The 17,820-nt window shown below is 41.1% G+C and overlaps 1 protein-coding gene across 1 annotated transcript in view; it reads left to right on the top strand.

The window, feature by feature from the left end:
- CNTNAP5 (contactin associated protein family member 5) overlaps positions 1 to 17,820 on the top strand; it is an 860,113-nt gene that overhangs the window by 464,203 nt on the left and 378,090 nt on the right. Inside the window, 2 exon segments of the mRNA XM_037849799.1 lie at positions 305 to 454; positions 3,290 to 3,461. Coding sequence (XP_037705727.1) covers positions 305 to 454; positions 3,290 to 3,461 — 322 coding nt within the window.

The following is a 17,820-nucleotide window of genomic DNA, read 5'->3' as shown; positions in this document are numbered from 1 at the left end:
GTGTGCATTAACAGATCAATTAATATGACAAACTTTTAATTGTCTTGTATGCACAATTTTGAGTCTTGCCCCTTGGTTTTCAAACAAAAAGAACTTGAGGGTTTAGCCCCTTTTAAAAGAGAAAAGGAAAATGTAGTTAAAGGGTAAAGAGAGGAAGAAAGGTGGCTCTTGGGTAGCAGCTGGGGCAGTGAGTATCGCTCTGAAAATGCACCTGCACCACAGCAAGCTGGCAACCCAGCCCTGTGCTCTGCAAGCTTCCTGGAATCAATCATCCCTGTGCTTGTCCTTCCTGTTTCTTTTACAGGCACCAACTTGAATGATGGCCTGTGGCATTCTGTTAGCATCAACGCCAGAAGGAACCGCATCACTCTCACTCTGGATAATGAGGCAGTGTCTCTGGCTCAGGACGCCTCCCGGCTGCAAATTTATTCTGGAAATAGCTACTACTTTGGAGGTAAATTCCCCAGCCTTTGAGACTGATGATCAAGACGGGAGGGTGTATGCAGTGGAGACTTATTCTGCTATGATCATCCTTGCTTTGTCAATTAGACCATACTCCCACCCAGCTCCACCTCCATCCCACCCCCCACACACTTAGGCACATGCCCCCAAGCCCAGAATAGTGAGGAGCAAATTCTCTCACAGCTGTGCAAATATAAATTATCTAGGTCAATGCTGAGGGAGAAAAGAATTTTAGCTATAAGAGCTGGTGTTACATAACGCGTCCAAAGGAGAATTTTTTTTTTAGCCACACCAAAGCTCCATGACCACATGGGAAAGGAGAAACTCAGCTGAAAACTTGGAGAAAGTATACTAGGGTCAGCAGTACTTACTGGAGGAGAAATCTAGGTGGAAAGACAAACAACCAGCACGCTCGGCCCTCTAGGCCACTCCCCTACCACTTTGCTTTCTTTATAGCTCCCTCTCCATCCCAGAGGCCATGCCCAGGAAATGGGGCATCTAGAAATTGGACAAACCAGAAGACCCATGTCCATGTAGCAGCCACGAGCAACCCTGTCTGCTCCCATGTTTGGTGGCTCTTGGGAAACTTTCCCACAATGAAAAAACAAAAGGACAAACTTTGATCTGGAAAAACACATGATTAGTCATCTACTACTTTTTTATAGATGCATTTACATTTTACCTTTTCAAGCTACTTCTTTCATTAAAAATTAATATTTAATTTCTTAGGTGGTTGTTTGTATTACAGAAACAATCTCTAAAGACTATTTAACCTCCATAGCTGTGTGACCTTGGGCGAGGCATTTTTTATCCCTGAACTTCCTTATCTGGAACATGGGGAAATAAAGCTGATGTTCAGATTCGCTGGGAGGGTTAAGTAAGAGAAGGTTTTAAATGCCCAGCCAGCACGGTGGCTTTCACATAATAGGGAATCAGCAAAATGCTGTCAGCTCTCGTAGTTATAGGCATGAGCTTGAGTCTTGTCTATAGTCACCAATTGCTTTTGCATTAGGGGACTGAACAGAATTACTGTGCAAAATTATACAGTGCAGTCTCTCTTAAATAGAATTTACAAATCACTTCTCCCATACCAATGACATGTGGGTACAGCTTTGAAATACAATAGGACATTGTACAGACACAGTATATATATTGGGGTCTCCTGAAAGGAAAGCAGAGTGGAACTATACCATTGAGGTTGATTTTTAGGGCCTCAAAAAGGGCTTCTGTCCTTCACTACAAATCTTCCTCCATGAGCATGGAGATAATAATTCCTCTAAGAAGGAAACACACTTCTGTTCTCTGTAAATATTTTATGTGTCCAACCTCATTTAATTCATGCAGCAACGTGTGAGGTAGGTAATATTATTCACGTTTCACAAAGGATTTGCTGAGATGAAATAATTTGCACAAGGCTATAGAGCTAGTAAGTAGTGGAGCCAGGATTCAAAGTCAGATCTGTGTTTTCCACTGGTGTGAGCAAAAGCGTGAAGGCAGGAGTAGAATAACTGCAGAAGAAAGTTCTTGGGGGCTCCAGAGATAAACCTCAGAAACTTTGCAATTCTGCATTGAATGCAAAATTTCAGGAACTAAGAGAGAAAGTGTTCTTGAATTTATTTCTGGGATAAATGAATGATTTTGAATAATTATGGTACAATAAGCATCTGGAATGCTTTCAAGGCAAAATGATCCCCAACCCCCAGCTGAAGAAATGCCCTTCAAGGTGGGCCTTAAAGTTTGCTGGGCTTAAGAGATGCAGATTTATCTGTGATTTGAACAGTGTTTAAACAAACGCCCTACATATAAACTCTCAACTTAAGGAAGGTGAAAAATGAGTTTCAGTAATAATAGTCAACTTACATAAATTCTCTCTACATCTTCAATTAGAAGTTGTAGCATCTCTCTTTATTTTATAGCGTGCCTGTGAGCAGTTAACCAGCTGCTGTGCTTCAACCCAGCAGTGACTGTCTATTAGAGATGGCTGAAATAATTCCCAATTATTTATGGGTTATTGCCATGTTTTCAAGTTCGCATTCCCATATGCTCTGAACCTATTAAAACCATCAGGATGGGGTTTTTAAAAAGCACTGCGTTGCTCTATACCTGTCTTAATGAGAAGTTGATAAGACTTGGTTGCAAGCGCTGCTAAATCATTGTAATGCATTTTTTTTAAAGAAGACTCTTTACAAAGTATGGCTTTAACCTTTCACGCTTGCTATTACAGCCCTATAACTATGTGCATTTAGTCTTAGTTCCCTTGGAGTCTGCATTTGCTTTGTACATCACTTCAAAATTCCAGTTGTGTTCCTGGGTGTACCTTTCTCAGGAACTAAGCCTGTTAATACTAACAATTAACCAGACAATTACTCTGCTGCCATCCTTTCCGAAAGCATAATTTCCTCTGAAAGTGTAATTCAGAACTGAATTGTGCATTTAGGCATGTGTTTCAAGACAGAACCAAAATACCCAAGTAGTTATAATACGCTGCTACTTTGGGAGGTGAGGTGCACTATGCAAAGGAATGGCAAATAGCTTACCAATAGGGATAAAAAACAAGAAAAACAAAGAAGAATGAGATGGATGTTATAATATTGGTATTCCCTTTAACACACTTTGTCTTTTTTCTATACAGTGATTGAGTATGCCCTGCTTTGTACCTATTCTGTCCCCTCTTTCAGAATGCTAGGATTTACAACAAAAGTCTGTGCACGACTATGAATGAAAAAGCACCGAAATAATTAGACCTCAAGGTCTCCCATCAATAGATTGCCAAAGCAATGACTGATCATTTCAGTATTCTTCTTCATCTTTTTTCTCTGTCCCACAGGGTGCCCCGGCAATCTCACCGATTCCCAATGTTTAAATCCCATTAAGGCTTTCCAAGGCTGCATGAGGCTCATCTTTATTGATAACCAGCCCAAAGACCTCATTTCAGTTCAGCAAGGTTCCCTGGGGAATTTCAGTGATTTACACATTGATCTGTGTAGCATCAAAGACAGGTAATTATTGTCTCGTCTCCTCTGTCCTCTCACCCCCTTCCCCTTCTCACTGCTCTAAATACGAATTTCTTTAAGCAAAATTCTAGTCCACCAACATCAGCCACATTAGACGTAATTGAGTCGCCTAATGGAAAATATTTCTGAAAGGATTTCAAGCCCAGAGAAAAATGGTTTAAATTAGTTGATTCTCCCCTCATGTTGACTTGCAGTAAATGGGATATGCAAATTAAATCAAAATACACATTTGTGAAAGGATTAACATTTTATGCATAAACAACATTTGATTACTTTGAAGTTAAGAGTAAAGCAAAAAGTAGGCAGAAATTAGTTCACTCCTAAATTATTTCATTCTTCACTGCAGTGGGTATCATTTCTAATAATGCAGATGGGCATGAACTTTAGTCCCCCTGGGAACCCTATAGCACTCAATAGTACAAAATTACCACCCCCCCCCAAAAAAAAAGTGTCTTTGGCCCAAAGGAGACCAGATTCTAGCTAGAGAGAATCAGAGCATTTATTTTGCATACAAAGCTCCAGAAAAAGTTCAGTTTCTCTCTTCATTTCTCCTGAGATCTGATTCCTCTTTCGTTGGAAGTTTGCAGATTCAAAGATCCCCCTCCCACTGCAGACCACAAAGGAAGATAAATCCTGACTTTGCAGGAAGGATTCTCATTTTCCAAATGTTTCTCCCCTAGTTCCTACCTCCTTCACTCTTCCAATTCTGCTCACCTCAATAAAAATATCATTTATTGAGTGGGCAAATGGGTGAATAATATGTGCCAAGCACTCTTCTATGTGTTGGTAATATAGGATCTTGCTCATGTTACAGTAGGGTATAAAATAGTCATTACAATTAAGTGAGATAAATGACCAAGCAATACACCCATCATTGTGGGACATATGGCAGCTGGCTTAGTCTGGCCTCAGGAGAATAGGGTCAAGATGGTTTCTAGGAGGTGATCCTGAGCTGAATCTTAAAGGAGGGTGTACAGGCAGGCTTGGCAGATGCCAAGGGTAGGGATGTCAGGGTAGGGTAGGCTGGCAGGACATAGCATGTAAAAAGGCACAGAAACAAGAGAGAGCATGGCTTGTAAATATTTCTTCAATTCAAGACACTTAGTTTTCATTTAAAAATCTCTAATATTGGGATGCATTTTACAGCTAATAGTGTGCAGTCTTTTACTTGGAAGCATTCTTTTTATAGTGACACATAAACTAATGGTATTTCTTACAATTAATAGTGTCTTAGATTCAATAAGATATGACTCAGTAGGGATGGTAGCTCTGTATGTGAACATAGCTATAAAATGTGAGTCAGGATAAAGCAGAAGAACCTTGTATGCTGATGAAATTTAACTTCATGCTCTAGGTGAGAAATCAGGAAGGAAGTGGTCAAATTTGCCTGGTAGGAAAAGTATCCAGGAAGAAGGGAGAGCGATGGGTTGGAAAACACCCAGCACAGAGGTGTAGAGGTGACTGTCCTAGTCCAGGAAAGCAATGATGAGAAGTAGAACGTGCCTGCTGTGAGTGGCACAGAAATCGGCCATGCAGAATGGCATCATCATTCTCTGCTGATGCTCAGAATGACCAATATAACTTGGTGGATTGTTGCTTGTGTGTTTCTCTGTTAACACCACTACACATGGGACCACCAACACATTACAGACTCCCTGGCTCTTCTGTTTCATTTTTTTTTTGTATTTGATCATCTGGAAAAGTGGGTAATGAAATGTGTGCTTCATTAAAATGTGCTAATTTGGAGACCTCAGAACAGAAGACAGTACATAGGATCCTCGCCAGCCCTACAGCCTTTATTAAGGGGGAAGCATCTGACTTCATTAGCCAGCACATACAACCATGATAAAGTCTATGGATTGATTGAGGGAACATTTACCAATTGGGATTTCTTATGATACCTTAATTCCTAATCAAGGAAGCTCCCATTATTTTCGATTACGCAAATGTCATTGTCGTCCACACTGCATCATTACTTTTGTGTAATTGTAGTCTGTATAATTGCATTACATACAGTTGTGTTTTGGTTAATTGTATAATAAGGTATTGTATTTACCAGGCAGTGCCCCAATAGAAGGGAAAACTGGCAAAAGGCTTTGCTTGAGTAATTATTTCTTGCACTTACAATTAACATTTGTTGGGGAGTGACAGAGATTGGAAGGGCAGGTGGTTTGGGGTTCTATTTTTAACATGCTAATCAATGTGGACTTGATTTCAAGGCAAGTGCAAAATCTCCACATTCAATGAGCTTGCTATTCAGGTGGAGAGAAGATCAGGCTGTGATTTCTTTTACTTGTGTTAGTGTCTGGAGCTCCAAGCTGTACAGCCTGTGAGCCTTTCCTGGTCTCTTTATACACCAGACCATTTATCACACCTTCCTCAGAGGCTGTGGAAACCCAGTCCTCCTCCTCCTTTCAGTGGCTGCCCCATCCACAACTCCCTCTTCTCTCCCCAAACTGGCACACCCATTTGTGAAGTGGGACACAGCCCTCCCAGCTTCCCTTCCCTGGGAGTCTTACACATTTAGAGGATCTTACCACTAGTTCTCTGGGAAAACTCAGATATGGGAAAACCAAAGTAGCCTTCATGGAAGATGTGTAAGTATTCAAGACTCTTAAGAGCTTCACCCAGTGGGAATATTTCGAGATGTGCATGGAGGCCCTGACTAGTGCTGTTCCTAAACCACCCTTAAGTCAGATATCATCTTCAGTAAAAGCCATGAGGGCTTTTTATCCTGTGATGAATACCAAGAATTAAACACCAAGGATCTTTACTGTCCAAATTGCCTCTCATCTTTATGATGGACGAATGACCATATCATCTGGCTTCTGGGAAGAAAGGAGGTGGAAAGGCTGGTCTGGAGCCCACAACTTCTGGTGACAGGGGAAGTGCTAGGCTTGAGGAGGTTTGATCTGCTGATCCCTGTTTAGTCCAAGGATGGGATGGAGAGATGGAGACAAAGCTTATATGATCTCAGTGTGATCAGAACAGAGCATTCCCAATAGAGCCCATCTGTCTTTCCATATTCCTTCTAAACCTCTAGATAAATCACACTGCCACTATTGCTCCCCTGTTTGTTCCATCCATCACAGTCTCATGTTCTCCATACCCCAAGCTTGATCTTCATGAACTATATCTATCTATTCCATACTCTTGAACTTGAAGTAGGCAAGACATAATATTCTAAACTATCCTATGGCAAAGGCACCCTTACAAACTGCTCCATTCGGTAAACAGCTCCTTATCACAACTTCTGCAATCCAAGCTTATAGAGAGGGATCAGGCAAAGAGTCAATGCATGAGACAGTCATATGTGAAAACCTGAATAGGATAGAATGTGGTAACTGTGGGAATAAAGGTACATTAATTCTCCTATTTTATAAAAGAGAGAAAGTTCAGACACAGAGAGTTGCCTCAACTTTCCCAAGGTTATGCAGGGTTGACATTGCAGTCAAGAACTGAACACTACAATTGTTCTCTCCTCTGCACCATCTACCAAAAAGTCACCTATCTCAAAATAGCTGTCATTCTGTGTGGCTCTAAATATGTAACTCCATTTTTGCACAGCCAGGTAATATGTTTGTCAAGGATATGGAATATGTCCTATTCCTTGTAAAACTTAAGTGCCCAATGAGATTTCCTTTAAAGGTGGACATTCACACTCATGTGCAATGGCAGGCAGGGGCTGGATGAAGAGAAGGCAGCAAGTCCTAGTGGTTCAAGACACAGAGGGGCCTTGACCAGTCCTGAGAGACTCAAAGCCCAGGGCCCAGGGATATTAATGAGGCTGCTGAGGTCATGCAAAGGGAAATTCCTGAGTCCGAGCCAGGTGGTAGCAGCAAATTTAAGAGATATAAGAAGCAGAAATTATGAGCTCTATGGGTTTAAATGCTAGCCACTCTGCTCATTAGCTTAATGTGTGTAGCAAACTATCTAATGCTTTTTACACCTGTTTGCTGTATTTAATTTTTTAAATTCAATTTTATTGAGATATATTCATATAACATACAATCATACAAAGTGTGCAATCAGTTGTATCATTATATAGTTGTTCATTCATTGCCACAGTCTTTGAACATTTTCATTACTCCAAAAAAATAAATTAAAATTAAAATTAAATGTTTCCAAAACATCTCCTTTCCCCCCTCCTCCCATTTTTCATTTGCTTTTTAAATACAGCTTTATTGAGATATATTCACCCTCCCTAAGTCATCCACAGTGTACAACTGATTATTCACAGCAACGTCACACATTTGTGCATTCATCACCAGAATCAATTTTTGAACTTTTTCCTTTTTCCAAGATAAAAATAAAGCAAAAAAGAACACCTAGATCTTTCCATCCCCTCCATCCTACCCTATTCTTCATCTAATCTTTGTCCCCAATTTTCCACTCATTTGTCCATACACTGGATAAAGGGAGTGAGAGCCAAAAAGTTTTCACAATCACAGTCACACTGTGCTAGCTACAAAGTTATATAATCATCTTCAAGAATAAATTTCTTGAAGCCATTTGAAATGGCTTCAGGTATTTCCCTCTAGCCATTTCAAAACACTAAAAACTAAAAGGCAATATCTATATAGCACATAAGAATACCCTCCAGAGTGACCTCTCAACTCCATTTGAAATCTTTCAGCCACAGGAACCTTATATTGTTTCATCTCTCTTCCCCCTTTTGGTCAAGAAGATACTCTCAATACCACAGTGCTGGGTCCAGACTCTTCCCCAGGAGTCATTTCCTGTGTTGCCAGGGGGATTTATACCCTTGGGTGTCATATCCCACATAGAGGGGAGGGTAATGATTTCACCTGACAAGTGGGCTGAGAGAGAGAGGGGGCCACATCTGAGCAACGCAGAGGCTCTCCGGGGTGGGGGGTGGGGGACTCCAAGGCACAATTATGAGTAGGCTTAGCTTCTCCCTTGCAGGAACTAGCCTCACAAGGGAGAGCCCTCAGATAGAGGGCTCAGCCCACTAAATGGTCAGTCCTCAACGTTTGCAGCAAAATGCACAACAACCCAGGAGGGATGACCAACATTTCTGCATTTCTCCCCAGTTCCTCAGGGAGCCCTACAAATATACTTTTACACTCTGCCCTTATCATTCTGCAATGTATCAGGATTTCACCCCAGCCTGTACAAATTCATCAAGTCCCACTTCCCTTTCACAGCCCCATGCACCTATGGGGTGTTCAAACAAACCGATCATACATGTTAAATTATCTAGTGTGCTACAGAAAACATAGATCCTGCACCAAATAAATATCTCCTCCCTTGGTCTTGCACAAAAGTTATAGTTTTAAAATCCAGTTAGTATCATCCTTTACCCTTGGGCCTGATTTGCCTTAGTCCTAACCATCTCCACTTAGTTCATATCTCTAAACAAAGTCTGAACTCTTTTTCAGCTCTCTCAACAGTTGCCTTATGGGGTCATTTTGATGTTCATAGCTGCCAAGCTCTAGCTCTGAGTCTCAGATATCACACAGAGACCCAAAGTTCCAGAGATCGACGAGGTTATACACAAGGAGCTTAGAATCTCAGGATTCAGAGATAGCCATTACAGCTCAGGAATAGATGTGACTGCTATAAGAGCTTACAATCTAGGGACCATTACAACAAGCATTCCCCTGATAAGTTATGCCCTAAGATTCAGTTCTCAGACTTTACACATTGTCATTAGTCCCTATTAGTGAGGCATGATAATGTTTGTCCTCTCATTTCTGGCATGCTTCACTCAAAATGCTGTTCTCAAGATCCATTCAGCTAGTTGCGTGTCTCACAGCTTCATTCCTTCTTGTTGCCACTCAACATTCTATTGTATGCATATGCCACAGTTCACCATTCTGTTCTTCAGTCAGTGTACCCCTAGATGACCTCCATCCATTGCAAATTGTGAATACTGCCACCATAAACACCAGTGTGCAAATGTCTGCTCATGTCCCTGCTCTCAGATCTTCCAAGGATATACCCCATAGTGGGGTTGCAGGACCTTGTGACACACACATACCTAGGTTCTTGTGGAACCATCACACTGTCCTCCAGGTCTACACTAGTCTACTTCCCCACCAACAGTGAATACATACATCTCTCTCTTCAAGTTCTCTCTAGCCTTTGTGTCCCTCTGTTTATTTTTTTTCCTGCAAATTTATAGGGATATATTCAAATACCATACAATCATCTACATTGTACAATGAATAGTTTACAACTATTCATCATATAGTTTGCACTCATCACAATTAGCAATTACGTATATTCATTACTCAGAGAAAGAATTGAAACAAAAGAATAATAAAAAGGATAAAAGGAAAAGTAAAAATATGATAACATACAACCACAAAGAAAGAGGAAAAAAATGGAAATTAAAAAGCCACAAATGACAGGTTAAAATAAAATAAATATTATTAAAAAGTCAGACAACAACACTAATTACAAGAATCCCATACCCCTCCCTTATGCTCTCCTCCTATAGGCATTTAGCATTGGTCTGTTGCCCTTGTTACAATTAAAGAAAAATATTGCAATGTTACTGTTAACTATAGACTCTGGTCTGCATTGACTGTGTTTTTCCCCAATACCACCCCCTTTTTAACAACTTGTAAACTTGAAACTCATTTGCTCTCCCTCATGCAAAAACATATTTGTATATTTTAACATAATGATTGACCACTGTAGGTTTCACTAAGTCACAGAGTCCCAGTCTTTATCTTCTACGTTTGCTTCTGGTGCCCTACATGCCCCTAACCTCTGCCTTTCAACCATACTCACAGTCATCTTTGTTCAATGTACTTACATTATTGTGCTACCATCTTCCAACACTGTGCTTCAAACCTCTCACTCCTGTCTTTTCCTATCTGTCTGTGGTGCTCCCTTTAGTATTTCCTGTAGAGCAAGTATCTTGTTCACAAACTCCCTCATTGTCTGTTTGTCTAAGAATATTTTAAACTCCCCTCATATTTAACAGACAGTTTTGCCATATGCAAAATTCTTGGTTGGTGGTTTTTCTCTTTCAGTATCTTAAATATATCATACCACTGCCTTCTTGCCTCCATGGTTTCTATTGAGAAATCTGCACATAGTTGTATTGATCGTCCCTTGTATGTGATGGGTCACTTTTCTCTTGCTGCTTTTAGGATTCTCTCTTTGGCTTTGACATTCTGTAATCTGATTATTAAGTGTCTTCACATAAATCTATTCGGGTCTATTCTGTTTGGAGTTCACTGTGCTTCCTGGATCTATAATTTTATATCTTTCATAAGGGATGGGAAATTTTCAGTGACTATTTCCTCCATTATTTCCTCTGCCCCTTTTCCTTCTCTTCCCCTTTCCCCTTCTGGGACATCCATGACACATACACTCATGCACTTCATGTTGTTACTCAGTTCCCTGAGATGTTGCTCATATCTCTACATTCCTTTCCCCATCTGTTCTTTTGTGTGTAGGGTTTCAGGTGTCCTGTTCTCCAGTTCATGAATCTTTTCTTCTGCCTCTTGAAATCTTCCACTGTAAGTCACCATTGTGCCCTTCATCTCCTGTGTTGTGCTTTTTATTCCCATTTGTTTCACCAATTGTTTTTTCAAACTTTCGATTTCTTCCTTTTATTCACCCAATGTCCTCTTTATATCCTTCATCTATTTTGCCATATCTTCCCTCAACTCATTGAATTGATTTTTGGATTGGTTTTTAAATTGATTTAGGAGCTTTTTTTGATTAATAATTAGTTGTTTCAATTCCTGTATCTCAGTGTAACTTTGTTCCTTTGACTGGGCCGTATCTTTGTTTTTCCTAGTGTGTGTGTGTGTGTGTGTGTGTGTGTGTGTGTGTGTGTGTGTGTGTTTTCCCTAGGCATCTGATTTCCTTGAATGCTCCAATCAGATTTTCCAAGACCAGAGGCACTCAGGTCTCAGGAGGAGGCTGTATCAGTATTAGGTTTCCCTGAGGGTGGGTCCTAGAAGAGAGACAGACTTTCTTGTGAGGCCTCTAGACTCTGTGCTTTCCCTATCCAGCTCAGCAGGTGGCACTTGTCAGCCCACAGCTCCCCACCAGAGAGTAGAGGTGTGGTTCCTTTAACTCACAGTGGTCCCTGACCTGTTGAGGGGCCAAGAGTGTCAGAAGCCAAGCTTAAGTTTTTTCTGTTTTGTTTGTTTTCCCCCAGGCCCTGGGGTCTGAATTCTCTTAGAGAGGGCATCCATTTGGGCTGGTCCCACCCCTCTTTTCTTAGGGGAGATATACCCCCAAGGGAGTTATCTTCTCTATTTGAATTCCTCCTTTGTCTTACTGGCTCTGTTAACTCCACCCTTGTTTGAGTCAGCACAGAATTGAAGATGCCTGAGGCTTTCTCTAATGGGCTGCTTAGAGTGAGAGAAAAAAAATGGAAAAAGAGCAAAAGCCCCTTTCAGAGCCAGTCCCCAGTCCCTCAGTTTTCTTGGGACACAGCCATCTTCCAGTATTCTGAAAAGTTTCTGTTTTTATATATTTATACTTTTTTTTTTTTTTTTTTCCACCAGCCCTGCCTCCTCTTGCTGGAAGGAATCTGCTTCCCTTCCTTTTCCATGCTTGTAGCTTGTCTTCAGTAGTCCAAATGTGTTAATTAAAACTGCAATTGGAGCTTGGTTGAATTACTTTCCCTGTAACCTGTTTGTTTTTTTCACTGGCAGTGTTTCAGCTCGGCCTGCTCTGTCTGAGGGTGGGGGGTGGGGGGGGCTTCAGCTCCGAGTTTGCAGAATTTTGCTTACAATTCTGTGCTACAATCTCAGCTGCTCCACCCATTCCAAGCTGGTATACGATATGTGTCCATTAACAGATGTCTCCCAACAGTGGTTCCAGATTATTTATTAGTTGTTCCTGGTTATTTACTAGTTGCTCTAGAGGACTAATTAAATTCCACACCTCTCTAAGCTTCCATCTTGCTTAGTCCCTCCTGTTCTATTTAATTCTGAGGGTAGTTCACTTGCTGGCCCCAAAGAAAGCACCAGTTTGATATTCCCTTCTATGCAAAGCATCACTCTCTAGGGGGTTAAAGGGGAAGATTCGGGTGCCATTATAATGGGAGTGTCTCCACCCACCAAAAAACATTGTCTACATATCCATGACAATCGAGAGTGATTGATTTTTGTCTGGACTTCAGGTCCCTGGAAAAGTGTTTCCATGGTCAGGCACCAGTCCCAGGTGGTCCCTTTCTCATAGAGTGATGCTACTGGGGCTCATCCAACTCTGGTTTTGCACAGGAGAAAATGGAAGTTCCCAGAAGGTGGCGAAGCAGGGACAAAAGCTGGAAGTGGGGGCTCTGCTCCTAGGGTCTTTGCTACTGTATTCCATGGAAATGTTTTGCTCCAACCCTTTCTAAAATTAAACAATTTAGATGTTGCAATGAGTGAATCCCATGTGGAACACTGCTTGAAATTTCTTGCAGTCACCTAAGTTATGAAACGTACATTGTCCCCCAATAGCTACTTCCCTTTCTGCCAACGCACTGTCTTTTAAGAAAAGCTGAAGTGTCTGGTCAAGATTCTTCTCTTCTCGGCTCTGGGTTTGGAGTATTATAAACATTGAGAGTGGGAAAGCAATGTGTTGGATAATTTCCCATAAACAGACTCAGGCTAAATCCCACCCTGCCTGTGGGAGTTCGTTAAAAATAGAGGATAATATAAAAAGATAACACTGAAGGGTAATGCATATGTTTCAGTTATTCTCTAAAACCAAAAGCCTTTGCATGAGGTGCCAGAAAAGCTGTTGCAAGGGCAATGCCCACACAATCTCAGCTTCTAACTCTGTAGTGAGAAATGTTATAATATGGTGTTCTTTCTTCACTCATGGGATGGGGCCAAATCACTTCTGATTTATTTTTTAATTTATCATGTTGGCTTGCATTTTATGGAGCAAATGGAAAGTTTATATTTTATGTAACAATTACAGAGCAAGCATTCTCTAAATATCAATTCATGTAATTCTCTCAACAAGTCCTACACAATCCACAGGTCCTGATCCAAGTGTGGGCCCTGGACCAGCTGCATCAGCATCACCAGGCAACTTGTGAGAAATGCAAATTATCATCCCCAACCCAGACCTGCTGCATCAGAAAGTGGGGTGGGAAGTGAGTTTTAGTAAATCCCCCAAGTGAATCTAATGAGGGCTTACATTTGAGAACCAGTGGTCTGTTTTCCATGATCACCATTTAAAAGAGAAGATTGTTAAGAGCTTTAGGTGAGCTTTTGGTGAGCTGCCCAAGGTCACATGTTTAGTATTTGGTGGAACAAGGACTTAAACCAAATATGTGTTATATATAAGTTTAGTGCGCATAACAACCTGAGGAGCTGGTAACATCATCAAGTCCATTTTACAGATAATGAAATTGAAGGACAGAGACACTGAGTAGCATATCCAAGTTCACACACCAGGCAGCCTAATGTAAGAGATTGGTGCTGTCATAGCACTGCACTTCTTCTATTACTGCAGTACAGATGTTTTGAATTGGTTAAGCTGGATTTTAATTTGGGTCCAGATGGAAGCAAGGTGCAACTCAACGTGAAGCCATTTCTTAGGTTTCCAGTGGGAGTCAAGGATTGGTTAGGTTAAAGCAAACACATGCAAAAAGGTGAAGGGACTGGGGGTCTGAGAGCAGAGGGGATGGGTAGCCCATCACTGGGGTCAGCTCTGGGTTTTGGGTGACGTGTGTGGGCGGTGGCTGCATGTGCAAGTATGGGCTATGGGGATGTTTATGCCCCAGGGTAGGAAAGCTGATTATTGATCAGGTCAAAGGTCAGTGTTGAAGCAAGCTGAGCCAATGTGAAATGGATGCTGGGGAGCACGCAAAAGTGTTTTGGTATTTATGGAAGGAGACACCCAACAGTCTTCATCAGGGACCAGAAGTAGACAAAGGAGAAGAAAGAACATGAGCTGTCATGAATGGAGCTCCTCGAGCATTACAGGAGTCATTTGTACAGCTCACTGCCCTAGCTTATCACCAACAGTGAAAAATCAGAGAGTTCAATAGAAAAATTGATCCAACGTCATCTATTTCTTTGGACTGAAGGGGAATTAGAGTATCCTCAGAATTAGCCTGGAATTGGTCTTGAAGAGGTAGATTTTGAGCTGATTTGGTAAGAGCTTTCCTTCTGAAACTACCCAGAAAAAATACTGTTTTGTTAATGGTTTATTAATAAGAGCTTCCTCCCATCACCCATCTAATAGGATATTGGTAAGGAAGAGTAGCTTTGGAAGAATAGAAAACCCAATTTTGATTTGAGTAAGTGACCTTGAAACAGTGTGTCTGTGTTCTGTTACCAATCACTCGTCTCTCCAATCACCTGTTTTCACAACAAAAGTTCATCATTAACTTGATGAAATGGTGCCTCATACCTGTGCCTCTGGAAGGATGAAAAGGCACCTGTGGTTCATGGAAAATAGAGGACGGACAAAGCCAAGGTTGGCACTTCATTCTGGCATGTCAGGAGACAGTGAGAATCTTCCCCCACCAAGAGGTAATCTGAAATATTGATGCAGAAAACAAAGCCAAAATGACAAGCACTTCTGAAGATGAGGGATTCATTCCAAGAGCCAGATTTAGGAGGTGGAGATGAAGTGTGCCCTGTCAGATAGTGGTGAGAAAATGTCTATCAAAATCAGTAGATTCTTGGATCCTCTTTCCTGGAGTTCCTGAATTTTCCTGAACTTCTTAGCTCAGAAATTTGGATACTTGGGATCACATGGAAGCCAACGTAGATTTGCTCTGGGTGGAAGCACAATGAAAAGGTTATTTTAGAATCTCAAGTTGCTTCTGTGGTGTGGTACTTATATTTAACTGTGCAAAAGTAAGAAGAAAGATTCTTTCTCATTGCTTTCTTTGCACAATCATCATATCAATAAACCCCATCTAAAGGCTGGCTAAGGAAATTCCCTAAACCCTGATAAGGGTTTTCACATTCTCTAAACAGTGCTTCCACATTTGCAGCCAATGATACATTCCCATTTTTCCTCATCTACATCGATGTCCACTTTTTGGGCCCCTGAGTCAAAGGACCTGTGGCCTTCTAACATTTTTTATTTTTCTTTTCTAGTCCAAAAGCACCCATTGGTGATCCTTTGTATGCGCCACTATCGGACTTAATTGGGAGAGGAAAGGAGGAAAATGAGTTTAATATGTTTTGAGTTGAAGGAAAAACAGGTCTGTCTTGCAATAAAATTTTTTTATGTGGATCCACAGTGAAACATAAATTTAAAATGAGCTCCCATGATATTTTTCTCTGCAATTAACATGTCTCCTAGGAAATCATCAAGCAAGAATGAGGCTTCCTAGTTGGATTATGACCTTTCTTTATGGATTACATGCATGATCCCCTTATCATGGGCAAAGTCAGCATCCTGTAGACAATTCACTTTAATTCTCATTGTGCCCCAAAGGGAAGATTTGGCAACCCTTGTGGGCAGATGAGGAAAGCGAGGCTAGCACAAATTTAATAACTTGCCCCACAATGGAATCAAGCCTGGGATTTTGAGCCCATGCTCTTTACATTTTATCTAACTTTGCAACAGAACATCAATCTTAGCATCTCCGCCCCCTCAGCTCTCAAACAGAGATAATGAGTGCATTTTTAAAGGGGTAAGGTTTTGAACAAAACCCATATATTATTACTACTGCTTCCCCCTTGGACTTGTGGCAAGAATTCAGTGAGTTTGGGAAGATGAAGGCATTGCATGTTAAATTCTAGAGAGACAGAAATGGATGGATGGCTATGTATCTCAGCAAGCCAAACTTCTAGAAAACATACACCCCGGCAGTAAAGGATAACACTCTTCCAAAAAAATTTTCTACATACATAACCTGTTTCATTTTTTGGACAAGTGATTAATGTTTTCACTTGGTTCCAGTTACAGATTTGAAATCTCGCCAGCAGGTTTAGCTTCATCTTAAAGAGATGGCTTCAACATGATTTACTAGGCAAACAGCAGCGCCTTCTCTCCTAACATTGGGATACACTGTAGAAGAAGCAATAGATCACTCATTGCCTGGAAAATGCAAAGGGAATCAAACAGTCCTGAAAGGGATAGTGACTTGAGAGGACCCTTAACTTTATTAAGCAAAATTTCTTGATTACTTTGCTCCCTGCTTCACTCATGCTGGAAAAGATAATTCTCGCTGTGATAATTCAGAAGGGGGCTCTCCTTGCCAAGTATCAAAATAACCCAAGTGTGGTTCTTATGCAACTCTGGATTTATATTTGTGATTTACAGAACCACAAGCTCTGAAATGAGAATCCTGTACATCAACCTCTGGGTTTGTGCATGCAGAGAAGTGTTTATATTTTCACATGCACCACACCCAATGACATGACAATGTCATGTGAGTCCCTATATCCACTCCTAGTTCCAGCTTACTAAGAGACTGCCCATGTGCTGCTAATCTTCTACGACCCAGCTATTTAATCAGCAAATTTTTCTGAGTACCTACCGTGTGTCAGGCACATTTCTTTGCCCTGGAGATTCAAGAATGAACAAGACAGGGGTCTCTGATCTTAGAAAGCATGACTTTCTTTCTCAGATCTCCTGCCCTAGTCTTCGTTGGGAATTTGGACCAGGGACCTTGTGTTTACTATTACGGATCATTCATTCATTCATTAACTCATTTCTCATATTTGGAACATCTTCCCTATGCCAGGTACTAGGTGGTGACTATGGACACAGCAGACCATCCCTGACTCCATGGAGGGGCATAGATTCCAACCAAATGTTAATGGAAATAAACATATATGATCCCAGATGTGATGAGTAGCATGAAGGAAGTAAAAAGAGCACTGGGAGAGTGTCAGAATGGGGGCTGATAAATATACATTGGGGATGGGACAGCGTGTCAGAAAAGGGAGGCGTGGGACGTGTGTTCTGGTTTGCTAATGCTGCCATTAAGCAAAATACCAGAAATGGATCGGCTTTTATAAAAGGGGGTTTATTTGGTTACACAGTTACAGTCTTAATGCCATAAAGTGTCCAAGGTAAGGCAGCAATAGAGTACCTTCACTGAAGGATGGCTGTTGGCATCCGGAAAACCTCTGTTAGCTTGTAAGACATGTATGTGGCTAGCATCCATTTGCTCCCAGGTTGTGTTTTAAAATAGCATTCTCCAAAATGTTGCTCTTGGGCATTTTGTCCTCTCTTAGCTGCGGCTCCTCTTCAAAATGTCACTCTTAGCTTTTCTGAGCTCCTTCTGTTTGTCAGCTAATTTATATGGCTCCAGTGATTTAATTCAGACACACCCTGAATGGGTGGGGTAACAACTCCATGGAAACTATCCAATCAAACATTTTACTCAGAGTTGATTGAATCACATCTCCATGGAAACACTCAATCAAAGGATTCC

Source organism: Choloepus didactylus, chromosome 9 (genome assembly GCF_015220235.1).
Source record: "Choloepus didactylus isolate mChoDid1 chromosome 9, mChoDid1.pri, whole genome shotgun sequence".
NCBI classification, from domain to species: domain Eukaryota; kingdom Metazoa; phylum Chordata; class Mammalia; order Pilosa; family Megalonychidae; genus Choloepus; species Choloepus didactylus.
The sequence above is the reverse complement of the archived record's forward strand: the minus strand, read 5'-3'. Positions and strand labels throughout refer to the sequence as shown.